Source organism: Pteropus medius, unplaced genomic scaffold (genome assembly GCF_902729225.1).
Source record: "Pteropus medius unplaced genomic scaffold, Ma_sr-lr_union100, whole genome shotgun sequence".
Taxonomy (NCBI): domain Eukaryota; kingdom Metazoa; phylum Chordata; class Mammalia; order Chiroptera; family Pteropodidae; genus Pteropus; species Pteropus medius.
Window position 1 is genome coordinate 1,016,813 of NW_024342647.1, and position 18,663 is coordinate 1,035,475.

The 18,663-nt window shown below is 33.9% G+C and overlaps 2 protein-coding genes across 6 annotated transcripts in view; one reads left to right on the forward strand and one right to left on the reverse strand.

Annotated features, from left to right (window-relative positions):
- The window catches only part of LOC120605766 (uncharacterized), a 19,830-nt gene extending 16,342 nt beyond the window's left edge, over window positions 1-3,488 (reverse strand). For all 5 annotated transcript variants that reach the window (XR_005653701.1, XR_005653699.1, XR_005653700.1 and 2 more), the window contains exon 1: window positions 3,429-3,488. Coding sequence is in view for 1 of the 5 variants with exons in the window: in XM_039866732.1 (XP_039722666.1) it covers window positions 3,429-3,451 (23 nt within the window). In the remaining 4 variants the exon portion in view is untranslated. The remainder of the gene's footprint in view (window positions 1-3,428) is intronic.
- The window catches only part of RAB14 (RAB14, member RAS oncogene family), a 22,960-nt gene extending 4,720 nt beyond the window's left edge, over window positions 1-18,240 (forward strand). The window contains exons 2-8 of the mRNA XM_039866733.1: window positions 3,429-3,487; window positions 4,536-4,589; window positions 6,437-6,614; window positions 10,206-10,272; window positions 13,882-13,969; window positions 14,278-14,308; window positions 15,634-18,240. Of these exons, the coding sequence (XP_039722667.1) occupies window positions 3,436-3,487; window positions 4,536-4,589; window positions 6,437-6,614; window positions 10,206-10,272; window positions 13,882-13,969; window positions 14,278-14,308; window positions 15,634-15,811 (648 nt within the window). The 5' untranslated portion in view covers window positions 3,429-3,435 and the 3' untranslated portion in view covers window positions 15,812-18,240. The remainder of the gene's footprint in view (window positions 1-3,428; window positions 3,488-4,535; window positions 4,590-6,436; window positions 6,615-10,205; window positions 10,273-13,881; window positions 13,970-14,277; window positions 14,309-15,633) is intronic.
- The last annotated feature ends 423 nt before the right edge of the window (window positions 18,241-18,663 follow it).

An 18,663-nucleotide genomic window follows, 5' to 3' on the forward strand; every position in this document is an offset into this window, starting at 1 on the left:
TTGCAGTTGTGAGAACTAAGTAAGCATTATATAAGACAATATAGGGAAAAGTAGCACAGATCTTTACATGGTTTACTCTCACCAAATGTTAGTTCTCTTCAGAAACTTTTGTAAGTGGATATAATATGAATTATTATTACTAGTATTATCTTTTATCCATATCTACAAGTCCTGATCACAGTGCATCCTCTGAAGGTAATTATTTAATACTGCTCATATAGAACATTAAATTAGAACCAAGTAAGTGAACTGAGAACGATTTGTGCCCCAAAGTACAACTGTAGGGTTTCATAGATGTACTCACAGCTACATTTCATAACTGTGGAGGAGGCAGGGTGGTGTAGTGGTTAAGGAAGGTTCTTCACAGCCACAACAGTCCTATGTTCACTATAGACTTGACCACTTAGCTGTGTGACCTGGGCATGTTACTTACCTATTCAGTCTTTCCTCATTTGTAAAATAAGGATAATAGTCACTATTTATAAGGGTAGTAGAAATAATTAAATGAGATTGGACGTAAATTATTTATATTTAGCACATTGCTTGGGGTATATTAAGTACCTAATAAATGGTAACTATAACAGTTGTTATTAGTTTACACGTCGTTCATGTTATTGAATGATACTGTTGTCTGAATGTAGTACTTTTTTTTTCCTTAAAGAAATCAAAAGCATTAAAGGAGATCTTATGTACATGTGAACTTTATTCAAATGCTTTTTGTAAAACATAGAAGGAAGTGCATTTTAATCATACCAATAGTTGTGCATGAATTACAGAATATTACCAAGGGTTTTAATTAGTGGAGTTTATAGTGCTTTGTGGACTGTTGTCAGTGTTTAAATGAGACTAACATTTCTTAAGCCCCCTTTTTTTTACTTTTGAGTAAGTAAAGAAAAAGCACTCTTAAGTAATAGGGGAAAACTTTTTTTCCGCCTTCCAAAGCATAGTTAAAAATGTATTCCTCACTTTATCACCTTAAACTGGTATGTTTCATGTTTAAGAAATGAGGTTGAGAAATCTTTTGTGAAAGCACTATTAAGCATAGTTAATATTCAAAAGGAGCCACTTGAATATAGTTTTACAGCAAATACTTAATGTTAATTGAATGTTATCAATAAACTATGGAATCATGTGTAAAAGTAGATAATATTTTACCTTAGTGTAAGAAAGGGAGGACCTGTTGAGTTTAGTGGCTACCACGCTATGTATTTTCTGCCTTCCTTGTCTACTGAAATTATTGAGTCTTTTTTCTTTAACTCTGCTTTTAGGGTTTTTATTTGTAATTTTTAAGAAATTGAACCAAAAGAAAAAAAGAAAGAAAGAAATTTGAACCAGAAAATTGTGTGGTGGAGATAGGGTGCTGGTTATCTGATATGAAATAGTGACCATTCTCTTTTATTTGAAAATAGTATATACCAATTTTTAGTAATTTTTAAAAATATTTTCAGAATTACTGATCTCAGTAGATATTTAATTAATGAATGCTTGTGTGGTAATTAATTAGCAAGTACACAAATAAGTAAAACTGGAATTGGGTTGTAATTTATGATTAGCCTTTAGAGCATTTCAAGTAGAGATTGATTATGTTAGAGGCCATAGTTTTAACACAAAAAATGGAAGGAAGCAAAGTATGTACACCTACAACTTTCAGTAGGAACGGAAAATAAATAGGAAAATCAGAAGGGAAGAACATGAGAGAAACAGTAATTTAAATGTGATTAAATGATTACTTTTCCCTAAGTTTGAATAGGGAAAGAAGAGGTAAAAATTAATTAGAAGATAAGAGTCTGGGAGGAGTACAAGTTAAGAAATAACCTTTAAATGTCAGTTTTATTGTGAGAGATTATTTTATTTTTTTGTGTTTGAGATCTAGTTCAGAGATCTAGTGAATAATTCACACCAATTTTAGCCTCAGGACTTAGTTCATTCTTAAAGATTTTGAGTCCCCAGTGTCTTGGAGAAAGAGAATCAAGTTATTATGATAATCAGAATTAGATTTAGTCTAACTAGAAAAACCTTCTCTTTCCTGAAAGAACTGGTTAAGGGAGTTTTCTGTGATGTCGAAAACTGATTATAAATGTGTTACAAGTCAAGCTGGAATGGGGAGTAGGGCATCCATTTTTGTTGAATGTAATTCATACAGCTGAGAAGACTATTTTGTGAGGCGATTGTCTAATAATTTACAGCTTCCTCTTTACTAATAACAATAATTCACTTATTTCAAAGGTATACTTTTTCTACAGGTTAAATTTTATTAGTTATATAGAAATATTATTTAAAATATGATATATAGTAAGGTGTTAATTTCAGTAAGTGAATTTCTCCAGTCATACCAAATGTCTAGCTTGTGTAATGTGATAGTGGGCCAAAACAGTAAAAACCAGATTAAAAAATACTGCAAATCAAATTTTTTTAAGATTGGGGTCACACTTCATCTATATAAAGAATTTTTGTCTTTGCTTAAACTGAAAATTGGTTTGAGAATAATTTTATTGAAAGTTATTACCAGTATTAGAATTCACCTCATTTTTCTAGCACCTAGCATAGTGTCTGACACATTCAAGTCATTCATTTGAATAAATTAGAGAGGTCTTTTTTTTTAAGTTATTAAAAGAAATTAGAATTCTTTAGGTTGTCTATCTGAGGTTAAGGAATGGGCTTTGATTTTCTGAAATACCTTCTACATAAACTTTCAAATTTCACAACCACAAGTATTTTATGCTGTTGTTTCAGCTCCTAAAATAGCATGTAGCTGACATTTGATATATTGTTAATCTTCAAATCCTACATTAGGTTGGGCCACATGAAATTCTAATAATTGACTTTTTAAAAAGTTATAAAGCAATAGTTTCATGTGGTTCTAATTCTGACATTGGTTTGGAAATAATATTGCTTTTTCTTTGGAATGAACTAATCATTGATTTAAAGTAGAGTAAAAAAAATAAAAATGTTATTTTGTGTTTATGAGTTAGTGGTTAGTTTAAAAAAAATTCTGATATAAATCAAAGTTTTCAACAAGTAGGCCATCAGTAATTCACTTGACCAATTAATAGGGATGGGACCTCTAAGGGAAGAGGCGACAACTTATAATGATGTTTAACTTGAATTTATAAAGATTCTCTTGTTTGGGATTTTCCTGAGTAACAGTTCCTATTGAATATTTTCTAATGTGAAATATTGGAATTGTTTTAATATGAATGGTTTCTTATATTTATATGGATATGTGAGAATGTAAAAGCAATGTTCATCCAAGAAACTTTGTGCATTTGACCAGTTTGGGAAATGCAGTTTTATTCTGACTTACTATAACCAATATTTTGTTTATAATCAGTGTATTTTATCGTATATATCTTTAAAGGATAGCAGTGATCAGCTTAGATAACTTGTGTGTACTCTTCTACTCAAGTAACAGTTTTCTTTGTTTTTAGTGCCACCATGGCAACTGCACCATACAACTACTCTTACATCTTTAAATATATTATTATTGGTAAGTTTATTTAACCTATATTCTTGTTCTCCAAAAACAGTTAATACACGAACTATTTATATACTAATACTTAACAACCATTCCAGAAGTGAATGATTTTCTCAATGCAAAATTAATGCTCCTTTGATAAGATATATTTTTGCATTAACAGTATACCTTTTGCATTGTGGCCCTGGATACTTTTGTAGTACAGTTCTGGGTACCTTTTGAAGTGACACTGGTTGTTCTTGAGGGCTCTGTGAAAGCTCTTAGAACCCCCCCTGGATTCCAAGAATTGCTAGAGAACGTCGATTCAGAATAATTGTGTAATATACATAAAATGTAATATTAGTGGTTTCCTCCTGAAGTTTCAAGAAGATTTTGCTCAAATTAAAAGACAGTGCTATTTATACAAGTATAGTAAGAGCACTGTTGAAAGTACACATACTTTTCATACTTTTCAGTTAATTCTTCACATGAGAACAGTTTGACTTAATGTTGAACTTATGTGACCATTTGTAATGCTTCCTCCTCACCAGTGGTTAAATTGCTGTAGAATAGAGGCGGCATCAGTTCTGTTATGGTTTGCATGCTAGTGTACATTCTTTTCTTCTGTGGAATATACAAAAAATAAATATGAGATAAGATGGGATCTAGTGACTTAGGCTTCCAAAAGTTATTTCTGTTCGTTATTTGCTGCTCCCCTATTTGTCACTTGTAGGAGGCTTTTTGCTTTTATGTATGGATTAATGTAGAAAACAATAAAAACTTTGAAACAACTCAAAGTAAAAAATACCAGTATAACAATTTCTCTGTTGAAAAGCACTTTCCAGCTGGTGGCTATTAATTAATTTATAACCAAATTCTGTCACAGCTGAAAGTTGGAAATAGTGAAAACTGCCCTGTAGGATCTTTTGAACGCATTATAAATTAGAGAAATACAACTTTTCTAAATGTCCCAGAAATTTGTAATATTGTAAGGGGTATAGCAGTCATTGCATGTAATTATAAGAATGTAAAATTGAGAATGTCATTGTAATTGCCACTTGAAACTTTTTTTTTTGAACAGGGGACATGGGAGTAGGAAAATCTTGCTTGCTTCACCAATTTACAGAAAAAAAATGTAAGTTTAATATGTAAGGTAAAGCATTAGTAAATTCCTTTTTGTCACTTTTCTACTTTTTAAGACGCGTCATTTCAGTGTACTCTGCATTTGAACATAACCTTTCCCTACATATGCACTTCTGTCTTTAGGGAGTGATTTTATTTTTAAATAGGCACAAATAAAATGAAGTGTACCCATATATGTAGAGTGTTGATTTTTATACGCCATATATAATTTGTTTCACTTATTTAGTGTTTTTATGGTAAAACAATTTTTAAAAATGTGTACTATAATTTCAAATTTAAGTATTTTTATTCTCTGCATTATAGAAATTATCTTATTAGGGGATATTTGCTACATATGTCATTTGTTAACTAAATAATAACAGATTGGAAATATTTTGAATGGAATTCTGTCTACATTTATGACTTAAGATTCAAAGTATAGTTGTTTTGGATGGTAGGGGAAGGGGCTTTTTTATTTTATGAAACTGATAGGCTAAATGTAGCTGAAATTGTTTCTATATAGTTGAAATTATTTCATGGCTTTTTTTTTCTTTTGCTTAAAATAACATTTTATGAAGTGTCCAGTGGTCTGTGTATACTTGTACCAGAGAATAGTAGGTTTAGGTTTCCAGTGGCCTAATTATAAGGAAAGGACTAATAAACTTGTCCTATTGGATTAGACATATATAACTTGCCACTATTTAGTTATATGTAAATATTAAATGTGATGATTTCTTTGAGATATGGGTAACATTTTCAAGGATAAACATTTATTTGACTAATAACTCCTAGAGTCCTAAAACCATTGATTGGTTTGTTACATGCATTGTTCGTCAGAAGAATAAATAGTATAATGTTGGTATTATGAAGAGTTTATTACAATCTTTATTTTTAATTAGCAAATTCTTTTAGGTTCATGGGTCAGCAAACAAGACCCTGTGGACCAAATCTAGTCAATGCCTGTTTTTGTAAATAAAGTTTTATTGAAACACAACCATGCCCATGTTTTCCATTTTTATGGCTGCTGCCTTTGTCTTTCAGCAGCAGAGTTGAATAGTTGTGACAGAGACCTTTTGGCCTTCAAAACTTAAAATATTTATTATTTGGCCCTTTGCAGAAGTTTGCTCATCCCCGTTTTAGTCCATTGCTGTGACTTCTTACTCCTGGGTTTTTGCTGACTTTTTTTTTTTTAACCCATTTCCCATTTAGAAAAAAGTGCTCGTTGCTAGCATTAATTTTACATAAACACACTTTTTGAAGCTGAAGCAAATCTGACTGGTTTTCAGTGTGAAAATAAAATATAAAACTGTTCTTGGAGTTATTTCTAAACAGAACTTGTCTCTAATCGTAATGTGACAAATGTATACATAAATCGGATTTATCAAATGAATCTTCAGCCAACAACTGTTCAAGAATGATGTTAACATGCATTAGGGGATGCTACATTTTCTAGGATTTGACATTTTCAGCCATCAAGAATTACTATATTTTATAAATACCACTGCTAAAAACAGAATGCTATAAATAGAATGATGTCATTTGTTTTCAAAGACTGTTGGTATAGTAGAGCGATGTGAAAATAATAATAAAAGTGAGATATTTCTTGGCAAATTTTGGGGGAAAGGTTAAGACTGTAATCCAGGTTATCTCAGGTTAAATGCTGCAGCCCCAAGCACTGCGGGCAGGCTGGTGTTCTCGAGGCAGATGGAAATGAGTTAAGTGCTAGCATTGGTCTGTTTATAGCCTTACAAGCATTAATAAGTTATTTGATTATCCAGTGGATTTTTTTCCCCAGTGATCTTAATTTGAAGCTTTCTGGAACTTGGAATATTATATTATATTTTTTTTCCTTCCTAACAGTTATGGCTGATTGTCCTCACACAATTGGTGTTGAATTTGGTACAAGAATAATTGAAGTTAGTGGCCAAAAAATCAAACTGCAGATTTGGGATACAGCAGGACAGGAGAGGTTTAGGGCTGTTACACGAAGCTACTACAGAGGAGCTGCAGGAGCGCTTATGGTGTATGATATCACTAGGTAAGAGATTAATAATTTTCAACCTTCATACTGGAAACTAGAAATCTACTTTAGGCAATGTGGTTTCTTTTTTATTGATTTAGGTATTCAGTTTGTAATTGTGTGACTATAAATGTGTGTTCAGGTTTTATGGTTTCTTCTCTAAATTGCTTATAAGACTTGACATAACATGTCGATTTCCTTTTCTGAAAGTGAGTATGACTGAAGAAAAACTTTAGGAGATGCTGGTGGAGCTGACAGAAGAATACTATTCTGAAAAGCAGCATCAGTTGAATTATTTGAGGTGAAATAATATTTTATACCAAACTTTGTTCTTTTCACTTCAATAGAAAGCAGAATAAGGCCAAGCAAGGAATTAAGTTGTTTTGCTAATCCAACATGGTAGATTAAAAAAATTCTTATACGTGCATCTGAACGTGTTTGAGTATTTAATTCTTTTTTTTTTTTTTTGTCCTAAAATGGACTGAAGTGGCTTACAGTACTTCAGGCATTGAGATTAAGTGTATTTCAACCTGGTTATTTCTGGAAACTCAAAGCACTTTATACAAAGTAACATAACTAGACCATAAATGTTTGACTTTGGAAAACATGGACATTTGTGTTACTTCATTAAACTCTGTGCTGTTTGTCTACTGTAAGCTAGAGAATGAACTGGATCACCTTTCACATTAATGCAAAGTGTCAGTCTGCAGCATTGTGACTGTCTTATTTTTGGGGGGTAGGGTGAGCATGAGTGAGTGGGACTAAGTGATGATTAGACTTTCATGCATATTTCCTTTTGGGAAATGCTTTATGCTTTTTCCTAGAATTGGGTGGTTTCAGGCTAAAACACAGTGAAACAGTTTTAATGCTCTCCATGTAGCCAGGCAATGACCAGTAAACACTTTTGTGGGAAGACTATAAAGAACCTAGGCATCTATACAGGACCTCTTTTTATGAGGGATGCATTCCCAAAGACTTCGTTTAATTAAAAACTACATGCGTTATTAATAAAATTTAAATACGGCGATATATGCTTAGAGTATATCGGTGTATAGTGTAGTAGTTTTGCTTTTTTTGTGTGTGTGTGCTCTTTTTTCTTTTTTCAGCTTTATTGAGATATAATTGACATAACATTTTGAAAGTTTAAGGTGTACAGTGTGATGATTTGATACATGTTTGTTTTGCTTTTAAACATCCCTTTTAAGCATAGTAAATACTTTCGGTAAAATGTGTGTCTGTTTAAGTCATCAAAACTACTTCTGCTGGAAACAACAAATGTCCATCAACCAATAGATGAATAAACAAATGTGGTATATGCACACAATGGAATATAATTTAACAATTGAAAGAAACACTGATATAGGATATATAGTGGATGAACCTCAAAATCATTTTGTTAAGTGAAAGAAGCCAGAAACAAAAGGCCACATGTGTGATTCTATTTATATGAACTGTCCTGAATAGGCCAATGCATAGAGACAGAAAAAGTGGATTGCCAGAATGCTAATGGGCATGAGATTTGTTTGTTTGTTTGTTTATTTTTTGGTGATGAAATTAGTGGTGATCATTGCACAACTTTATATTTTTAAAATGACTACATTGTATACTTCAAAAGGATGAACTTTCTAATATGTTCATTATATCCCAATAAAACTGTTTACCGAAAAAAGTATTTTAATAGGTTTTAGACAGGTGCTTTCTTGACTCAGTGATACTTCATAGTGACATTATGCTGCAGCCATGACACTGATTTTTTCCCATTAATTTTTGACATTTTGCAAACTTAAAACTCCTTGCTTTAATAATACTTTTTATTCTTGGCATTAACTAATTGTTACAGGGTACTTCCCAAAATTGACGGCATAGCTTATCACGGCAGTTTGTTTGGCTCTATCAATAGTTTGATATATCTAATATCCATGCCAAAGTTAGGGATATTTTAGCACTTTTTTTTTTTTAGCACTAGTTCTACCACTTACGGGATATTTGGATGATACTATTTTAAAGATTTGAAATTATGATGGTAAATTTTAAATTAATGAAACAATTACCAGAACCATTAGCAGAAATTATGGTACATGTAAATAATATGGTTTACGTTATATTGATACCATTTACAAAGAATGTGATTTTTCTGTTTACCAAAGTGATGCCAGTTTGTAATTTACTCTTGCTGCCAGCTTTGACATTTTAAAATTCATCAAAATCAGTATAAATATTTTGGGCTTGTGTTATTTAAGGTTTTGTGCACGATATGTTTGTTGTGGAAAAGCAAGGTGCCTCTACTCTTTTTTTTTTAAATGACATAATCATTTACTTGGAAAATTTTAAAACATTGAGAAAAGGTTATTTTGATCTATGTGACTTTTTTTTCACATTTAGGTGGTGATTTGTGTATGATTTCATATAACAGTTAAAAGAGAGTCTGAGTAAGGAGTTCTTTCCATTCCCACTGGGAAAGGATTAAATGTCTAGAATATAAAATTATGTGAGCACTGGCAGCCAGAGATTATGGAGATTATATTCACAAGGCTAAACTTGAAACTCTTTGAAGACCCAACATGTGTAAAGGGTTCTAGGCCTGACTCTGAAATTATTTAAATCTTTGTGGACTTCTGTTTCCTCATCTATTATATGAATAAGATGGATTAATCTTCTGCGAGTCTATATAAATCAAACATTTTTGGCCTTCAAAACTTTGTTATACCTGAAATTAATATAAAATAATATTGAATGTCAACTCTAATTGAAAAATACAAATTTTAAAAAATTTGTTATTTTGACCCCTTTGGTAAAGTCTGATTAATAGTAATATACTTTGTATAATATTATAAATTATTTGAATCTGATATTTTAGGGCTTCTTTGACTAGTGCAAATGAGCCTATGAATTTTTAAACTCTTTCTTGGAGAAAGTAGAGAAATCGGGCAGTCCAAATTCCAAAATGATTTAGCTACTGGTAAATGAGTGTACAAAGTTAGGATAAACTTGACTCCCTGATATCTGAATTTCAGTCACATGTATTAAATGCCTTTTTATGTTAAAGCCAGTTTTAATGTTGTTACAGTTAGCTTACTCTTTAAGGAAAGGTGAATTTCATACCAGTGTACTGTCTTGGTTTCTAACTTGCAAAATTTAAAGACAGATGCAAAAATGGTTTTTATTGATTGTATCATTGGTTAGACATTTTGTTACTACTTTGCATTTTGTGATTGAAAATCTGGATGATTTTTAAATTTTAGTTTTCTGGTTGGAAATTCTGGGTTCAGAATTGTTTTCCATCAATTTTATGTGTTGTTCCTTGCTTACTTATTGGTTGGATTGTGGATGTACTTTTAAATGTAAAAAATTTTTTCCTGACATGTAAATAATTAGAGTTGCATTTTGAGTTATTTATTTAACAATAATGGGGTTGTCTAGATATTTGAAAAGTATGTGTTTGCATTTCACAACTATTATTCTTTAGAGTATTCTTTAGTGAAAGCAAACATACTTTCTTAGGATCTGTCGATTAAAGCGTATATTTTAAATATTTATTGAAGTTTCTTTTTTTCTATTGAAATGGCAATTGTATGTGGCAGTCACAGATGTAAACTTTAATTTTTGCAGAAGAAGTACATATAACCATTTAAGCAGCTGGTTGACAGATGCAAGAAATCTCACCAATCCAAATACTGTAAGTTAAATGATATCTACTAAACAGAAAATTTAAGATCTAAGCTAACTGAAAAGTAGTTATTTGCTAGTGCGATTTTTGTGTTTGGGTACTAAGAATGAGAGAATCTTTTTATTCTTAAATGAAGAAAACATTTTTTTCAGTACTCATTACCCCAGGTGTCATATCTTATACATGGCTTTTGTTTCTGTTTGTGGTTTAAAAAAATTAAAGTTTATAAATGGAGTAGTGGTCTAATGTCATGAAACTATCACTTTTAAAGGGATCTGTATTAGTTTCATAAAATGTTACCATTAGAAACTGGGGAAAGTATACAGGGAATTTCTCTGTTATTTCTTACATCTGCATGTGAATCTAAATTATCTCACAATTTCCATTAAAAATAAAGACCTACATGCTTTAAAAATTAGCTTCTTAGCCAGACTGAAAAGATACTAAGATTTTAAAGGCTAGCCACCATGCTAGACTCTGCAGTATACGAAGATAAATGTAGGTCCTTGGCCCACAAAAGATACAGTCTAGCAGGGAGATTACCTGTGGGACTACAAATAACTATGCTCAAAAGCAGAGTGAGAAATGAGTTAGAAATAGAGTGCCTGGTATAGCACTGGGGAGGGGGGCAGGATGAGTAGTACCTGGTGCCATCTGGAGAAACCACCTTTACAGAGGTGGTGTTTGAGCTGGGACTTTGGGGTAAGGTTTCGGTAGATGCTGTTGAGGGTACTTCAAGAACAAATGAGGAAAGGCACTGAGCTGTGGCTGCCTCTGAACTTCTTAGGAGCAAGGCCCATTTCTCAGTTTTGTGCCTGGTTCAGTAAATATGTAATCAGTGGTAAGATTGGCTTTTAATAGGGAACAGCAGTTTAATCATATTGAGAGTTAACATGGTTTGCCTATTATGCCAGGGACTGTGCCTAGAACTTTCACATCCATTATCACATTAAACCTACTGTAGGTATGTGTAACCTATAGATGAATGTTCATGGCAGCTGTATTTGCAATAGCTGCAAACTGGAACCGATACGTAAATGATTTAACAGTCTGGTACATCATACTATGATACCTGTAGCACCTTAGGTGGATATTAAGGACATTATGATGAGTGAATAGAATCCATCTCAAAAGATTACATATTGTATTATTCCATTTATAAAACATTCTCAAAAAGACAGAATTATAGAGGGTGGAGAACAGATACATAGGTGCTAGGAGTTAGCAGTGGGGGTGGAGGAGTGTGAGTTGACTGTAAAGAGGACAGCACAGAGCAGTCCCTTTGTAATGATGGAACAGCCCTGTATCCTGATTGTGATGATAGAAGTCTGTACCTGCAATAAAATTGTGTAGAACTCTACACACGAGAGCATGTAAAACTGGTGAAATCCGAGTTAAGGGCTGTAGATTGTACAGTGTCAGCTTCCTGGTGTTGAGTGTACTATGTGTAAGATGTAAGATGCTACTGTTGTGGACGTTTGGTCAAGGGTATGTAGGACCTCTGTACTCATTCTTGTAAATTTCTATAGCTATTTAAAGTAAAATGTTAAAAAAAAAAAACACCCCAAAAGACTCACTGTAAAGGGTCCTTAGAGGAGTATAATAAAAAATTAGCCATGTCCTGCCTGCCTCATTTATGCCTCTTAAAATCTTACCATGTCTTCAGAAGAAAAAAAAATCTCTAAGGTTCAGCTCAAATGTTAACATTTACTGAAGCATTGTCTTTGATTTCTATGGAAATCACAGTAATCTGCTGTTACCTGCGGGGGATATGTTCCAAGACCACTAGTGGATGCCTGAAATCATAACACCAAACCCTATAGTTAATGTGCTTTTTCCTATACATATGTACCTATGATAAAGTTTAATTCCTAAATTAGGCACAGTAAGAGATTAACAACAATAGAACAATTATAACAACATACTGTAATAAAAGTTAGGTGAGCGTGGTCTTTCTCAAAATATCTTACTGTATTGTACTCACTCTTCTTATGATATGTTGACCACAGGTAACGGAAACTTTGGGAAATAAAACCGTGTTCTACCTGGGTTCTAATGTCCTCCTACCACTGACTGACCTTATTTTTTTAAAAAAATAAGGGGGGACTGCTGTGTAAACTTTCTCATTTTATTGGTGATAATATTTTGTACCTCTGTCGTGTTAGCATCCCACTTTGTCTCCATTTTCAGGATGATAGGAAGCATGGTTTGGAAATTCTTAAGGAATTTGGAAAGGAGGCAGTATTTCCATTCAGCAAACATTTCTTGATTTGAGTACCTGTCTTATAATGGCCCTGTAACCTTACAAGTCTTGGTTTTTACAAAAAAACTGATTTCTTTTTTTAAGTGTCATTATCTTATTCTTCAAAAGACTAGTGGACTCTATGTGAAAACTTCTTTCCCTCCCCGGTGGTCAGTTGTCCACACTTATTGACGAATTCTCACTTTTGTTATACTCCTTAACTGGCCTTGCTCAAAAGTTTATTGGACATCATTTTTTTGGAAGTGGGAGAGCCTGGGGCTGTAATTTGGAACAAAGTTAATGGTGAAAATCCCTTTTAGTTGAAATCATCCATTCCTAAAGTATCTGTATCTAGATTACCATATCTGTTTGGAAGAGGAAGGGGGACGTGCTTTACCAGTTGGTGTCAAAGAAGCTTGTATGTAGACAGAGACAGTTTATCCATAAATCCTCCCTCCCCCCACACCTCTAATAGAGGTCAAAGACCTATTTCCCAAGGCTACATACTTTTTTTCTAGAACTTTTCAGAGCTCCCTTTAACTTTAGCCTAACTTCACTTACATAAAATGATTCCAGAGTGGATACAGTTGTGTGATATTTTGCCTTGGATTTGAACTCACTGTTCGTGTGTCCCCTACCGCCTCCCCCCCCTCCCCTCATGGATACACTGACATTCGTTATCAGTTGCTACAAACTTAGTCCTGCCTAGGAATAATGTGGGGTAGGACAGTATTAGTCTGAAGGTCACAGTTTAGGTTTTCTACCTGGGTTCTAATGTCCTCCTACCACTGACTGACCTTTGACAAGTCCCTTTGCCTTATTTGAGCGTTAATTTCCGTAACTTGAAGGAGATGAACTGGTAGTTTTTAAACTTTTTGAGGGTCCCAGAAACTTGAAGATCTGATGAAAGCCACAAACCTTTACTTCAAGGAATGCCCTTGTTTACAGCATTTTGTGCTTAATTTCAGTGCATCCACAGATCCCCTGGAGCTTGTCTGTGGACCCTTAGTAAACTTAGATGAATCATAATCTTTGATCTAGATCAGGTGTACCTCATGGGTTTTATTTTCGAATGGCTTACAAAAGAAAAAGAAAAAAGCGTATACAAAGAGACCCTATGGGTCCCAGAAACCTGAAATATATATGCCCTGCTTTTTATAGAAAGTTTGTGAACGCCTGGTCTAGATGATTGCTGAGATCCCTCTTGATACTAATGGCTTCATGATTGTATAGTCCTCTCTGGTGGATAATTGCTAGTACTTGGTTTCCTTTTTAGGCCCATGTGTTTTTTCTATCAAGATTTTTGGATTTCAGAATTTTAATGGTTGTTGTAAATGGTTGCTTTTGTTTTAAGATATCTTTTTTTTACACATTAGGTAATAATTCTCATAGGAAATAAAGCAGATTTGGAGGCACAGAGAGATGTTACATATGAAGAAGCAAAACAGTTTGCTGAAGAAAATGGTGGGTTTAAGACTTTTAACAGCTCTTTCGGAGGATCACACTTGGGAGAATTTCTAAATTTTGATCCTGCAAATTATTTGATAGTTTTTTAAAAATGCAAATTGCTCAAATTTCAAGGATGAAGAAATTGTAAAATGTGTTTGAGAATTCATATTGGGGGTAGTACAGTAATTCCCTCCATCTCAAATTCATACTGTTTCATAAAATACTGAAAGTTGGTGGGAAACTTTTATTCAAATGTTACTGAAAAGGATGCTTTTATGAGTTAATTTGAAATGTCCTAATCATAGTCTGAATTTTGTTTTCAGGCTTATTGTTCCTTGAAGCAAGTGCAAAAACGTAAGTATGGCTAAAATGAGATTATTTTCACTTACATTCAAATTTCTCAAAGTAGAACTGTATATATGAAAAATGTAATACACACACACACACACACACACACACACACACACACATATACATACAGTTGAGCCTTGAACAACACGGATCTGAACTGCGTGTGTCCAGTTATACTGAGGATTTTTTTTGGTTGACTGCAGTTTAGTTGACTCACATAGTTCAAACCCGCCTTGGTCAGGGGTCAGCTATGTGGTTGGAAATCTGCATGTGTGGAGGGCCAGCTGTAGTCACACACAGATTTTCAACTGCGAGGGAGGTCGGTTCCCTTATCCCCTGTGTTGTTCAAGGGTCAAGTGTACGTAAAATGTATAATATATAAATGCATATTGCTTATGGCAGGAAGAGCAGTAAGCAGACATCCTTTTGCTTCCTGTTTTCATATTTCAAAATAATATCTTTTCGTTACTTTACCTAAAATATACCTTGATTATGCCAATTGATAATCCAGGTTAATAAATGAAATTGTGTTAACATTTCAAAAGTGTTTGACTTTCACAACTGAGGTTAGGTTTGGCATCTTGGACTCAAGCTTGGTCACCCTCTTCATTTAGAACCCAGGTAGAAAACCCAAACTGTGACCTTCAGACAAATACTGTCCTACCTTTGGTCAACCTTCTGATCATGATAAAAAGCTCAACTTAATACTCAGTGTGTAAGAGTAATCAGAAACAATTAACATTTTCAAATTGTTACTCCATGTCCTTATTGAACCCCCCAGGACTTTCATCATCGTTATTCATTTACTAAGCCAAAAATCCCTTGCAGTGGTGAGACACTAGCCCCCTTTTTTAGCCTCATCTATACTGTTTGTTAGTCCTAAGAGAACTGAACTGAAGTGTAAGCTTGGCTAAATAAGCATGGACTATATCACCATCCCATGACAGAAACAATACAGTTCATGCTTGGCTAATCAGACTATACAAGTTCTGGAATCAAGTTTGCATGTTGAGAAATATTTCATTGTTTGCAGTAGTCTTTGTTACAGAAATGGCCTATCTTTAAGTGTCATATATTAATAAATTAGCATTTGAATGATTAAAACACATACAGTTATCTAAATAGGGTTTGTAGAAACAGCTCAGTATTGTGTTTATATACTTTCTACAGAAAATATTTTCCCATGTTCTCTTAGCTCAGTCTTCTGACATTGGCTAAGTTGAAGACATCATGGCAGTTGACTAAAGGTTAGCAAAAGGTCAGTGTGCAGTGTCTTATCTTTTGTAGAAAATGGTGGCTCTCAAATAAAGTTGTCATTTGCCTCTTAGGGGAGAGAACGTAGAAGATGCTTTCCTTGAGGCTGCCAAGAAAATCTATCAGAACATTCAGGATGGAAGCCTGGATCTGAATGCTGCCGAGTCTGGTGTACAGCACAAACCTTCAGCCCCGCAGGGAGGCCGGCTAACCAGCGAACCCCAACCCCAGAGAGAAGGCTGTGGCTGCTAGTGACCTCTTTGCCGTGGCTTTCATTTGACCTTTCACCTCTGTCTGTTGGAAGCAGTACTTTTTACTGCCTCATTGTCTTCTGTACATCTTACTGGGTTTAATTAAAAAAAAAAAAAGAAAAAAACAACTCTGTTGTAAAAACAGTTTAACACAATACTAAACTGCTAAACAACTAGATGTAATCAGGTTATCAAAGGCAAGTAGAGTACTAAATCTCTCCTGCATGGCAAATCTAGACTTTTTTTTCCCCCCCTTGATTGTCGTCGTAATAGGTATGTCACCAATACATGATTTAAACTGAGCACTGATGCTGGACTTCATGATTTTTACCCCTCCCTCTTTTTGGCAAGGCTTGTCTCATTGTATGGTTTAATTTGATATCTTAAGCCTTTCTCCCCATCTTTAACTGTTCAAGTGTGTCTGTTGTAACTAATAAGTTTGTTGCTGTGAAATGACTTCTGATGATAGAGAAGGGGTTCTATAACTGCTTTTCTTTTGTTTTTGTCGAATAAATTCCCTGTTGTGTGGGTGGCATTTTTCTTGAGGTTTGCTTCTGTCTTAGCCTTGCACAGGGTAAATATCCATTTATCTTTTCTCTTGTGCTTAATAACTTTATCTTTTTTTTACATCATTTTTATCCTGTTCTCTTCAGCAGAAAGTAAATATGTATAAAATTTGAAGGAATCGAACTAACAATACATTCTGTGTATATTATTTTAATGAAGAAAATAAATTGATTACTGGCATTGGAACAGTATAAAATACCAGTTTGTACAGTATGACCTATATGTGACCATGTTACTCCCTTCCATTTCACACAAGGAAATAGACACAACTGCAGTTCACAAGTAATACTGGCTTCACCTTTTGGTGCTGGCAGTGTTTGGGGACGTTATGCTGGAAAGAGCTCCTAGCGTGAGAGGATTAACACTAGCAGATTCTGTTCCATCTTTGCACTGTGGCTTACCTGCTGATTTTCCTAACTGTTCTTGTGCAATCGACAATGTGCTAACCTGCTTTTCTCTTTTTGTAAACGTTTTGCATTACAGGCTGCATTTCTTGCCTTACTGTATAGAAAAAGAAAAAAGGCTGGGTTTATTATTGCACATTTTAAGCTTTTATACCTTTATCTTCTTGGAATGGTGAGACTGAACCGGACAGCCAGAACCACAGGTCTGCCGTTAAGGGATTTTAAATTGTGCATTTTTAACACTACAGTGAAATAATTTAAGATATCCCTTGTGTTCTTAGTATGAGGGCTATTTTATGTCATGTTGGCATAAGTTGTTTTGTAAAAGGGAAAGCATTTCTATAACAGTGTTTCAATGTTCGTGCTGATACAAAGTAAGTTATTACTTTGCACTAGATAGATGGTTTGGCCACTGAATACTGTATTGCAAGGGAAACAATCTTATTTCTTTAGACAACAAACTTAGTTTTACCAAGTTCTTTACTTCTGTTGATTGATTTCTAATTGAGTTTCTTCAGGCTGGGAATTCAGAAGTTATTTGAAGTAGGATAGGTAAACCTCGATTTATTATATAAAGTGCACTCAGCTCAACTGCTGTGTTTAAAATACACATTTTTAAATCCCTCTTTACAGACACTAAAGTAAAAAATACACCTTTCTGGGTTATAAACGTGTGGTAGTACGAGAGTATTGTATAGTCAATGTTAAATAAAAGCCAAAACTGGAATGTGCAGAATACAGGATTTGGTTAATTTGTGGATTCATCTTTATTTTTGTCTTGAACTTTTTTAAAAACAAGATTCCTGGAGTACATTGGTATAATCTGTTAAAGACTGATCCATTTTGCTTACACTGTTGCATCACAAGGGACTCACCCAGGGACCATGACCTGCTGGTGTGTGTATATATTTACAAAGACAAAACAAACCACCCATTGGGATATAAGGTAGCAGTCACAACCTAAAGACTACAGCTTGTTTAGGTGCAATACCCTGATTCCCAAAGTTAGTTACAGTGGGTCTTATTGTTTTTGTGACAGGATTTATTCAGACTGCTGTACTCTTCATTTGATGTAACAAAATGCTATTAATCTAAATATTTGTAAATAAAGTACCTGTATCTAGATTAAATTTAAATTGTTTGTATTATTTTCTCAGCTATAATAGGATTTCATATTTTCTTCAGGCAAACAATTATTTGGCATAAGTTGTCAGTTTTTATTGCAGAATCGTCCTTGTTGTATAGAGAAGTCTACGTATGTAGCATATAAACATCACTCTGAACTACAGTTTTCATCCTTGTGTTTGGATCACACTTGCCATGTTTTCAGTCAGCCTTTTTCAGTGTGAGATCAGCACATCTGGTGCCTGATGGATGGTGTTCTCCCTTGATTGTACTTGGGGCCAAATTGTTATTTGCATGTGTAGTCCCTTATAATAAACTTGGGTGCTCAAAAATAGAGAAGCCAATTGTCATATTGTAACATCTGTGTGCCAGACATTGGGCAAGTGCACTTTGGCGAGAATGTGAAATTCTTTTCATTTTTAATCCATGCTAGCTTACTACTTGTGTGGTCACCTGCTTCTCTGGGTGACTCGTCCTCGCACCTACGAGGAGGCCCTCCCGATGAGTAATTGGTGCTCCTTACTCTTTATGCATTAGACATTCCAGCACAATGTTCAAGCATTTTCCATGAATAATAAAGTGTTTGATGCAGTAACCTTGATTTATTTTCCTTGGTTGGTGATGTTCACATAATACTAGAAGTAGTAAAGTTTCTTTGGAAAAAAATGCCTTTTGGAACTAGATATTTGGCTTCATACATTAATTACCTCACCTCTAATTCCAGAAGACTATAGTTTTGAGGAACTTCTTTGCCTAC